At 39.5% G+C, this 12,205-nt stretch overlaps 1 protein-coding gene across 1 annotated transcript in view; it reads left to right on the forward strand.

The window, feature by feature from the left end:
- FARS2 (phenylalanyl-tRNA synthetase 2, mitochondrial) overlaps positions 1-12,205 on the forward strand; it is a 324,061-nt gene that overhangs the window by 62,523 nt on the left and 249,333 nt on the right. The window contains exon 3 of the mRNA XM_060244360.1: positions 1,448-2,083. Coding sequence (XP_060100343.1) covers positions 1,448-2,083 — 636 coding nt within the window. The remainder of the gene's footprint in view (positions 1-1,447; positions 2,084-12,205) is intronic.

A 12,205-nucleotide genomic window follows, 5' to 3' on the forward strand; every position in this document is an offset into this window, starting at 1 on the left:
GACCCTCTCTGAGCCCAGAGTAGCTCCCTGCATCCACCATGGCAGGACTCGGAGTGGCTCCCAGCATTCACTGCAGTGGCAGTTGGGCCCCAAATGACTCCCAAATGGCTCCAAGTTTGGAGAAAGATCTGTTTAGCTTGCATGTGGCCCCAATCCACAGATTTAGCTATCTGCAGATAGGGGCCATGGGTGGCTAATAGTTATAGTTAACATAGCACTTGTATTTAGAGTAATTAAAAGTGTTTACAGATGTTTTCTCCAGTAATCCTTGTGACAACCTTTTCAACATATATTCAATTTAATTACTATGGTTATATCCCACCTTTCTTCCATCATGAAATTCAAGGCAGTTTACTTGGGGTTCCAAGGAGGTCTCCTACTCAGGATCTGACCAGGCCTATCCTGATTAGGACTGCCAACCCCCCAATCCGAGTGGGGAATCTCCCACCCGGGAGGGTCTCTATCCGCTGTCCCACATTGGGCTGGCGGGGGGGGGGAACCTCCCTCCTCATTGCTGGCGCAATGACGTCACCCGGAAACTCTATGGTGCAATAGGTGCCATAGAGTTTTAACCTCCCAAATGGCTAGAGCATCCGGGAAAACCATAGAGTTTCCCCGGAAACGCTTAGAGCAGCCCTGCAGGGTGCCGCCATTTTGATGATGTCACTTCCGGGTGACTGTCCCCCGCTGGGGGATGAAGAGGACTTGGCAACCCTATCCTTGATTAGCTTCTGCAGTGATCCCTTTTAACGTGCCTTCCAGCTATCTGCTTGTTGTATCCTATACTATGCATAGTGTTCAAGGAGGGGAGTTAAGGCAGAAAGATCATGTATTTCTATAGACCACTTAACAAATTTATGAAAGAGAGAGTTTGTACCAAGTTTCTTCTGGTTTATCAGATCTGTCTCTTTTTTTGTAGCAGGAACTCCTTTGCATATTAGGCCACACACTCCTGATGTAGCCAATCCTCCTGGAGCTTACAATAGGTCCTTCGATAAGAGCCCTGTAAGCTATTGGAGGATTGGCTACATCAGGGGTGTGTGACCTAATATGCAAAGGAATTCCTGCTACAAAAAAAGTCCTGTTTAAGAGACTGAGCTGACCTAATATATTACTAAAAAAAGCTCTACTCTTCAACATTATTCTCTACCAACAATTTGCAGGGATGTGTTTTCCTAAGCGCTGATAACCATATGATGAAATACAAACATAGTGGAATTGCTGCTTTAGTGTTGTGACTTAAGAAAATGAGCTGTGATTTTGAGGATCCTTGGTTCAGACTATTACAAGGTAACGTGTGTGAAGCAGTTAGAGCACTGAAAGGACTATATCGTTGTCAATTGTGATCTTTCCTTTTGGCGATAAGCAGACTAAAATTGTACATGTTTAATTTTTTTCTTTTATCTGAATAACTGCAGTTTCCTAATATTTTTTTTGCTTCCCCCAGCCTCTGAAGAACCCTTTGGTGGACATGCCTGGAAAAATAATGCAGATTGTCCATTATGGCAAAATTGTTTTACTGTGGAGGCTTCAGCTGAAAAGAACTGCCAGTAACTTTAGCTATGCACGGCACAGAAGCATTTCATCCGGTGCTGTTGCTAGTACCTCATCAGCAAATGTTGTGGAACTTCTTGGAAAAGCTTACCTCTCAGATGACCACAGCAATGTTACCAAAAAGATTCTTTCTAAGGTGGGGGAAAACTTGCACAACCAACGACATCACCCTTTATGGCTGATCAAAGACCGTGTGAAAGATCACTTCTACAAGCAGTACATAGGACGCTTTGGGACCCCGCTCTTTTCAGTGTATGATGATTTGCCTCCAGTGGTCACAACAGAGCAGAATTTTGACAGACTGCTAATTCCAGAAGATCATCCTAGCAGAAAGAAAGGGGATAACTACTACCTAAATCGTACTCATATGCTAAGAGCTCACACTTCAGCTCACCAGTGGGACTTGATTCACTCAGGTCTTGATGCCTTTCTGGTTGTGGGAGATGTTTATCGGCGTGATCAGATCGATAACACCCACTACCCAGTCTTTCACCAGCTGGAGGGAGTCCGACTCTTTTCCAACCATGAGGTAAGAAATGCTCTAGAGGTCTGGGAAATAATACTCCTTCACTGTGACTCAGCAGATTGAGAATTACCCCTCCATACAAATAACCAACTGATGTGAAGTATATGATTGTCACACACACAAACATGTGTATGGAGATAGATAAGTGGGGGATGTACACAGAGTTTTAGGGGAATCTTGTATTCCTCTTTCTGTTACCTAAAACTGAGGATATTCATTTATTAAAGCTTCAGATGCTGCTTCTGGGGGAGGGTTTAACCCCCAATGTATTTTTGTTTGTTTGTTTATTTCACCTTTTTTCCCTGCAAACCAGGGCCATTTTTCAGGTTTGTAGAAAGATTTGTCTCTTCATGGTTCTTGTATCTGGATTTAAGTATCCACAGATTTGGCCATATTGAAAATTAGGTATATTGATGCTAGAAGTATGGTCTATAATAACAGAAAATGGTTATATTCATAAAGTAGAATCAAAATTGGGGGAATTATGCAACTCAACCACAATTTCCAGTGTTCAGAAATTTAAAGCATATATAGATGTGATTGAAAACAAAACTTCAGAAGTAACAGGTGGCAGTGGTATTTGGTTGGCTGATGAAATATTCAGAGATTCCAAATATCCTGGTGGTACAGAAAACACTATGATGTTCTTACCCAATTTTTTTAATAAGCAAGTTCAATGGAACCACAGGAACCACAGTTGGTTGTCCCTGAATAGTTGACAGTCTCTTCCCTGCATTCTGATTGTCAGTAGCTGAACGTGGAATAAAATACAGGAATAATTTAGCTTCCTAGAAAGCAATGATAAAGAAGTCTGTACAGTTCAGAATATTACTAGAATTTTAAAAATAGTCATGACAATTAAAGTACCTATGCTATATCCAGGGCTGGCTCACCCACTAGGCAAACTAGGCGGTTGCCTAGGGCGCTGGAAGGGCAGGAGTGCTGAATTTGGCCTTCCCCCTAGGCAAACGCCTGGTTTGCCATCTCCTCAGCCTCCTCCTACCTCCCATCCCAGGTGTATTTCAAAGCCCGGAAGGGTGGTGGAGCCGTGCTCCCGGGCTATTTAAAGTCCCCCCCCCCAATGCCGATCAATTGATCGATGGGTAAAGCAGCATGGCACTCACCATCTTTGAGCGCAGCGGCAGGCTGGCAGCAGCGAAAGAACCGTGTCCTGAAAGGATGCTGCCGCTGCTCCCTCCTCTGAACAGCAGCGGTGGCCTTTCAGGACGCTGTTCTTTCACTGCTGCCAGCCTGCCACAGCACTCAAAGATGGTGAGCACCACGCTGCTTTACCCGCCGGTCAGTTGATTGTGGGGGAGCCCCTTTAGATCGTCTGAGAGTGCGGCTCAACCGCCCTTCAGGGCTTTGAAATACACCTGGGGTGGGGGAGGGAGGGAAGAGGAGTTGCAGCAGGGAGGGGGGGAAGCACAGGGGGTGCAGTGCCATGGGGGGAGGCAGGGGGCACTGTGGAGGGGGGCAGCAGGCTGGCAGTTTGCCTAGGGCGCCATGGGCGCTCAGGCTGGTACTGGCTGTATCTAAGGAAGTTACAAGTATCAAAATAACAAAATGTTATAAGCAGGGGTGGCCAATGGTAGCTGTCTAAATGTTATTTGCCTACAACTCCCATCAGACCCAGCCAGCATGGCCAATGGCTGGGGCTGATGGGAGTTGTAGGCAGAAAACATCTGGAGAGTTACCGTTGGCCACCCCTGTTATAAGGCATTCTGTTTACTGGATCACTATAAAATAAAACCATACGTTTACAACCACTTTGTATCACTACCACTGCAATTTGAAATAAGAATTGTAAACCATGTTGTTGTTTTCTCTTTTGATAAATACATGTAAGGATGTATCAAATAAAAAGACCAGTGACTAAAAAATTTAGCCTTACGGGGGGAATATATGCTAACCTTTCTGTTGCCAGAGAGGAGCAAGAGTGCACTAACACCTTAAAGACTAAGAAAGTTTGTGGCAGGGTATAGGCTTTCGTGAGCCACTATTCACTTCTTCAGGTACCACTAGAATGTGAATCCATCCTTATATACTGGAGAGTGGAGTGATTTCATTTACTGAATAACAATAGCAAGTTAGTGACAATAGCAGGCATGATTGGATTAGGTGTAATATGCAGAAGAGTAGTAGGCATGGAGAAATCAGCATTGGTAATGAGACAGGATACCTAACTCTTTATTCAGTCCAGGAAGATTCATTGTCTTGAGCTTCATTATCAGTTGCAATTCTGCAGTCTCTCTTGACAATAAGATTAAGGCTGCTTCCTTAACGTGATGTTTTTCCATGTAGCTCTTGTTTTAGACTGTTCTTATGGCAATTTTTTCCATGTTTTCCTTGCTTCATTCTCAGGGCTGGCTCGCCCACTAAGCAAACTAGGCATTTGCCTAGGGTGCCGACAGGGCTGGGGCACCAAATTCGGCCTCCTGCCCACCCCCTAGGCGAATCCCTATTTGCCTCCTTCCCTTCGTCCAAATTTTAATGCCCAGGAATGGTGGTGAAGTGCGCACTCCCAGGCGCTCTAAAGGCCTCTCCCCCCTTCATTTTGATGGGAGGGAGGGATGAGGTGGGGGCAGCGTGTGGCACCACGTGGCACCGCGGGGGGGGGGCAGCAGGTGTGTAAGCAAAAGCCCCCTACTTTTCATACACATGGACATCGTGATCACCAGTATGGTTGCCAGGGTGCCTGGAGTTTTGACTCGCACACATCTGCTCTAAGAAGTGGACTTTGCCCACGGTTTCTAAGGCTTATGTGGCTATTATAAGCCTCAGCTTTGCAGCAGCATTCTACATCTCTGGATGGGTGTTAGCCAGAACTACAGACGAGCTTCCAGCTGCTCCTTGCGTGCCCAGTCTTGGCCGCTGCAGTGGAAGAAGCCACGCCGCCGTGAACTGTACAGGCAAACAGTTTCCAGCCTGTTTCCATGAACCAAAGGCTAACACCACCAGAATCCATCTTGTTTTCCTGACTCCATTACAGCAAAGCAAGAGACTCACGTATCCAACAGCTGCTTCAGCTTCTGCATAAGGCAATCAAGCTTATCTTAGGCGTGGATCCTACCGGACCACCTAAGCCTTGTCTAACGGAACTCAAGACAAAGACCGGTGCCAAGAAGAAGACTGAAGAAGAGGAAGATCATCTTCAGCCAGAACCAGGTTCCTTTGTGTAAACCGGGTGTTACCTTAGGTATCCATTTGGCCATCTATTGTCACCTTTTTCGATAAGTTTAATAGTCTTAAGCACACCTCCACCCAGTAATTTCCCCCATTCTTTTCCCCAATAGTCAAACTGGAGCCTCCCCCTTGGCCCATTGCTACCTAGACAGCCAATCAGGTAACTAAGGCCAAGTTTACTCATTGGCTAGCTATGAGCATCCAATCAGGGGTTGCCAATTAACTTGCTATTGGCTACTGCACTAGTCCAGCCCTTATGGTCACTGCAGAGCCTCCCCTTTTCTGAGGTCATGTACCAGCTGACCACCTGTCATCCACCCCTGTACCTCCCATCACCTGAGGGTCCAAGGTAGTCTATTTAACCTCTGACCCAGCTCCACTCATGTGTGCATCTAGCAGTACCCCAGTTCCGCTGTCTAGATCCATCCCCGATTCTGGCCACAGTTGAGGGTCCCATTTTCCCCATCCTCGCTCGTCGCCATTGGAGCCTTCCTTGAAGACTACAATCGGTAATTATCACCCTGTTCGTTTACCCATGTGTTTCCCCATCGCTCTATCTAATTTTCTTAGGACTGTATGTATGATTTTCTGAGTATTTTATCTTGTGTGTGAGATCTATATTTTCTACAATAAATTTTAATTGATTTTACTTAATTAGTGTCCCTGGCATATTTGAGCAATAGTTTCTGGACGTGAAGCCTGTATACATAGGCTCTGATCCTTTTAAAGTCAAGTGCCCATCTGTCAATTCCCCAACCTCGGTTTTGAGGGCATTTTGGCTAACAGGTGGTGAGGCTGCCTGAGGCGCTAAGTGCCCTAGGGCCAGCCCTGTTCATCCTTCCGTGGTTATGTCCCCCATCCCACCCCCCACAGCCAAAATGGGTTATTGCTAGTTTGCTGAGGTATAACATTACATTACAATGATCTATCCATTGCAACAATCCTCTAGATTTCCAGTATGGAAGGAGACCAATACAGATCTTTGTTAAATTAGTGGAGCATGCTAAGCTCAGTAGGTGCACCTTCCTCAAGAACTTCAGGAACTGTTACATACACCCTCATCGATGAATGGTAGAGCCTTTCATTTCTATTGGGTTAAGTTTTTTTATAGGTCAGGCTTAATCTTCAATTGTGCATATACGGATAGAAATCTCTTGGGTATATTTTAATTCTCTCCAAGTCTCCAGAAGGAACAATAGAATAGTGCGAATGTGAAAAAGAAGCCTCTATCAATGAATAGTATTTTGTTGAATTTGTTTTCTCTGGTTTTACAAGGGGGGTTATGTAATTGTATGAGCAGGAAAGTGCTCATTCTCTTCTCAGAAGATTTAGGGGCTGAATTAAAATATAAGGGAATCCCTTGCCTCTCAGCACTCTCCTCACCCCCGCTTTACGTGCTGGGGCTGCAAACAGCTGATTTTAAGAATAGGGTTCAGCTATTTTTATGTCTGTTTCTTAATGTTGCTGTTTAATTGTTTTAATATTTCTTATCTCTTTGGATGATGTTGCTACTCTCTGCAGAATAGAAATGTTTAAAAATGTTTAGTAATTAGAAAGTTTCTGGGTTAAAACAATTTTATTTGGTAACATATGGTAACAAATTATATTTCTTGCATCATTAATAACTTCTTTTATCTATTCCATATATTACTTTCTACCCACCCCTCCCCGCCATTACTTGACTTTTGCCGGTGTTATTTACTTAAAGTACTAATGATTAAAGGTACCCTTCACTAATAAAAACAAAAATATTCTTCTTTTTTCTAAGACAATCATTATCAAAATTTGTCCAGTGTCCTTTTATTTTCCACTCTTTTTCTACATATCTTCTGAACTTTTCCCACTCCCTCTTAAAAACTTCTAAATCATAGTCTCTTAAAATTCTTGTTAATTTGTCCATTCCACTCCATGTCATAACTTTTACAATCCAATCCCATTTCTCTGGTATTTTTTCTTGCTTCCACAACTGCGCATATAATGTCCTAGCAGCTGAAAGCAAGTACCAAATTATAGTTCTATCTTCTTTTGGAAATTTTTCCATTTGTAACCCCAACAGAAAAGTCTCTGCAACTTTCTTAAATTCATATCCCAAGATCCTAGAAATTTCTTATTGAATCATCTGCCAATACTTTTTTGCTCTTTCACAAGTCCACCACATATGGTAGAAAGAACCTTCATGTTTTTTACATTTCCAATATCTGTCTGGCATCTTCTTATTCATCTTTGCCAATTTCTTAGCAGACATATATCATCTAGACATCATTTTAAAACAGTTCTCTTTAATACTATGACATGTCGAAAGCTTCATAGAGTTCTTCCACAAATATTCCCAAGTTTCCATCGGTATTTCTTTATTTACATTAATTGCCCACTTAATCATTTGAGATTTCACTACTTCATCTTCCGTAGACCATTTTAAAAGTAATTTATATAATTTTGAAATTAATTTTTCGTTGTCTCTAAGCAGAACTTTTTCCATTTCTGTTTGCTCTTTTCTTATTCCTTCAGTTTTAATATCATTCTCCAGCACGCTCTTTATTTGTTGCATTTGAAACCAATCATATTTATTATTCAGCTCTTCAGCAGTTTTCAATTCTATTTTGCCACTTTGTATTTTTAATAGTTGATTATATGACAACCACTTTTCTTCACCCGTCTCAGCTGTTATTTTTATCACTTCGGCTGGCACTATCCATAACGGTTTTCTCTCATCTCCATATTTCTTATATTTCATCCATGTATTTAGCAAGCTGTTTCTTATATAATGGTGAGAGAAAAAGCCGTCTATCTTTTTTTCCCCATAATACATATAAGCGTGCCAGCCAAATTTATTTCCATGACCTTCCAATGTTAAGAGTTTTTTGTTTAACAACATTATCCATTCTTTTATCCATACTAAGGAAACTGCTTCATGATATAATTTTAAGTCTGGTAATTGAAATCCGCCTCTCTTTTGCATCTGTTAAAATTTTCATTTTAATTCTTGGTTTCTTCCCCGCCCACACAAACTCTGAAATTTTTCTTTGCCATCTATTAAATTGTTTACTGTCTTTTACAATCAGAATAGTTTGAAACAAATACATTATTCTTGGTAGAATATTCATTTTAATTGCGGCTTTTCTACCCAACAGTGACAAATTAAGTTTATTCCACTTTAACATATCTTCATCCATTTTACGGCATAGCTGCTCATAATTATTTTTGAACAAATCAATATTCTTAATTGTTATCTCCACACCCAAATATTTTACCTTGGAGGTAACTTCACAGCCCATTAGTCTCTGCAATTCTTGTTGCTTATTTATTTGCATATTTTTGCATAGAAGTTTTGATTTTTCTTTATTAATACAAAGTCCCGCCAACTCCCCATATTCTTGTATTTTGGCTAACAACAAAGGTGTGACTTGTATGGGGTTTTCATTTATAAACACTATATCATCTGCAAATACTCTGTATTTGTAAGTAAATCCTTTTACTTTTAATCTTTCTATTTCTTTATCTTCTTGAATTTGCATCAGTAATATTTCAAGAGTCATTGGAAAAAACAGTGGGGAAAGTGGACAACCTTGTCTTGTACCTTTACTAATTATCATGTCTTTTGTAAGATCAGCATTTATACATAGCCTTGCACTTTGTTCAGTATATATTGCTTTTATCATTCTTATAAGGCTTTCTCCCAGCTCCATTTTCTCCATTACTGCAAACATAAAATCCCAATTTAAATTGTCAAATGCTTTCTCTTCGTCTGCAAAGAATAAAGGTACTTCCTTTTCTGGATGTCTTTCATAATATTCTACCATATTTACAACTGTTCTGATATTGTCTCTTATTTGCCTTTTGGGAAGAAACCCCGCTTGATCTTCCTTTATAAAATTTATCAAATATTGTTTAAACCGTTCTGCCAAGATTCTTGTATATATTTTATAGTCATTATTTAATAATGAAATTGGTCTATAATTTTTTACGTTTGTAACATCTCTATCTTCCTTAAGAATCAACGAAATAACAGCTTCCTTCCACATATTTGGTATTTTCCCTTTTGTTCTTATCTTATTCATCAATTTCTGAAGTTTCGGGATTAACTCCTCTTTGAGGGTTTTAAAAAATTTAGTTGTATATCCATCTGGCCCAGGTGCTTTTCCATTTTTCATTGCATTAATTGCGGCTTCAATTTTTATTTTTTCAATTGGATCGTTCAAAACTTTTTGCATATTTTCTGCTAAGGGTGCTGTTTTCATCTTTTGTAAGTACTCATCCATCTTTTAACACCTTTAAATAACTTGGCATAATACTTATAGAATTCTCTTTTTATTCCTTCTTGATCTACCACCTCTCATTCAGCCACCACAATTTTATTAACAATTTTACTTTCTCTCTTTTTCTTCAGTTGCCAGGGCAAATATTTTCCGGGTTTGTTTGCTCCCTCGGAAGATTTCTGCTGCAATCTTTTCAGATTCCATTCCAGTTCTTTATTTAACAAATGTCTCATTTGCGTTTGTAATATTGTAATCTCCCTTATCATTTTCTTTTTTCCTGGCCTTTTTCTTAGTTCCCCTTCTTTTTTCTTTATTTCATTTTGAATGTCCAACATCTGTTTTTCTTTTGCTCTTTTATCTTTGTTATTCAATGTAATCAATATTCCTCTCATTTCTGCTTTATAAGCATCCCAGACTGTCTGAAATTCTATATCCTCTTTATCGTTTATTTGGAAGAACGCTTTAGTTTCATTTTCTAGAGATGTCACTATTTCTTTATTCTGTAGAAAATCTTTGTTCAATCTCCATCTTCTCAACTTCTTAGACAATTTTGTAATCCACATTATCGGGTTATGGTCAATCCCAATATTAGGTAAAATCTCTATTTTCTTTGTTATAAGGCCTAAGTCTTTAGTGCCTCACAACATGTCAATTCTGGAAAAAGTTTTATGTCTTGTTGAAAAAAAGGTATAGTCCCGCACTTCAGGATTAAATTTCCTCCATATATCCTCCAAATTTTCTTGTTTAACCAATTCTAAGAAAGACTTTGGCAATTTTCCTTCCTTATTATTTTTTTTACCCCCAGACCTATCCAGTGTGTTCTTAATTGTTCCATTAAAGTCCCTCATTATCAAAACATTATCATAAGTCAGTTCATCAAATAGTTGTATAATGTCTTTTTAAAAAAAGCATCCTTTGCACCATTTGGTGCATACAGTCCCAATAACAACTTTTTTTTGCATTTAATATTATTTCTACCGCTACAAATCTTCCATCTTTATCTTTAAACACTAATTTCGGCTCCAATTCTTGTTTAATATAGAAAATCATTCCCCTTTTCTTCTGTTCAGCCAATAAATAAAATTCTAGTCCCAATTGTTTATTCCATAAAAATTTGTAATCCTTTCGTTTGATATGCACTTCTTGTAAATAAACTATATTACAATTTTGCTTTTTAATCCAATGAAACGTTGCCTTTCTTTTTTGTGGTGAATTTAGTCCATTTACATTCCAAGATAATAATTTGTAATCCATCATGGTGCAAATTCTTTATGTTCTTCATAAAACCTACGCAGTTCCTGTGTGCTTGTAACTGTAATCCTTTTTCCTTGCAGCTCAAAGCTCAGACCTTCAGGTATTATCCATCTATACCTCATTTCATTGTCCCGTAATTTTTCTGTCTCCCACTTTTTTGTATGCTTTTCTGTCATTTATCACTTGTCTTGGCAATTCTTTCATGATTCTTACTCTGCTGCCTCCCACTATCAATGTCTTTTCAAAATTTTTATTCAAGATTTTTCCCACCATTTCTTTTGTCATATATCTTATAACCACATCCCTTGGTAGATTATTTTTCTTGGCATATAGTGAGTTCACTCTATACATATAGTCTTACATGCTTCTAGATCCTTTAGGATTTTCCTCCAAAAATTCTGTAATTATTCTTATTATATATCCTTTCAAATCAGTCTCTTCATCCTCAGGTGCTCCTCTTGGACGTATCTGGGTTTCCATCAATTTGCAATCATGAATTGCCACCTTTTCTTGCATTTTTAGCAAGGTGGACTCATGTACTTTTACTCTCTCTTCCACTTCTTGCACTTTCTTTGATGTTACTACAGTCTCATTTCTGAGATCTTCTATATCTTTCCTTAGCTTTTCAATGTCTTTTCTAATTTCTTTTTTAGAAGCAGTTATCATGTCTCTCACCCCTTTCATCATCCTGTCTTCCATTGCTTCTAATTGCTCTTGCATTTTCTCCATTGAGGCAGCCCTTGCATGCGTTAACTTATGCTCTGACATTTAAAAAAACACCAAAAATTTTGACCTCTCCAAATTAAATTTAAACTATCAGGTTTGATAGAGTAAGGCTTGCTCTTTTCAATAAGGCTAATTTCGCCATCTTCAGACCCTCCTGGGCTCAGATATTAATTTTTAAAGTTTTTATTTCTTCCAAAATGGCGGTTGCGACTTTCTGCTTCCCTTAAAAAAACCTTTTCCTTCAAAAGGCTTCTAAAATAATTATCAGCGATAATGTCCAATAGTATTTACTTTATAATTGTCACCTCTGTCAGCTTCACCAATTTTTAATGTCCTGAACACTTTAAAAACTTTGTTTAAATTTTGACCTCCTAGCAATGGCCGCCGATGTTTTTCTATGATATTATAGTCCTAGAGTAGGCTAGCTGCTTCAATGATTTCCCTTTTCCATCCGACACTTCCCGCTTTTCTTGCCACCAAATTCCGTTTTCACTGGTAAAAAGATCTCGCGATGTTTGACGTATTTCCCGTGTTGACTGTGAGAACTGCAAATCTGTGACGATGGGGCTTTATCACCAAAACTGCAAGTAGACAAAACAATAAATTCCTTTCCACTTTTTAGCACTGTCCTTTAAATTTACAAAGTTCAAATTTCGCCCCTTCTCCTCTTCTTCTTCCAAGCTTTCTAAATCTCTATTCCCAC

This window comes from Heteronotia binoei, chromosome 7, assembly GCF_032191835.1.
Source record: "Heteronotia binoei isolate CCM8104 ecotype False Entrance Well chromosome 7, APGP_CSIRO_Hbin_v1, whole genome shotgun sequence".
In the NCBI taxonomy this organism is placed as follows: domain Eukaryota; kingdom Metazoa; phylum Chordata; class Lepidosauria; order Squamata; family Gekkonidae; genus Heteronotia; species Heteronotia binoei.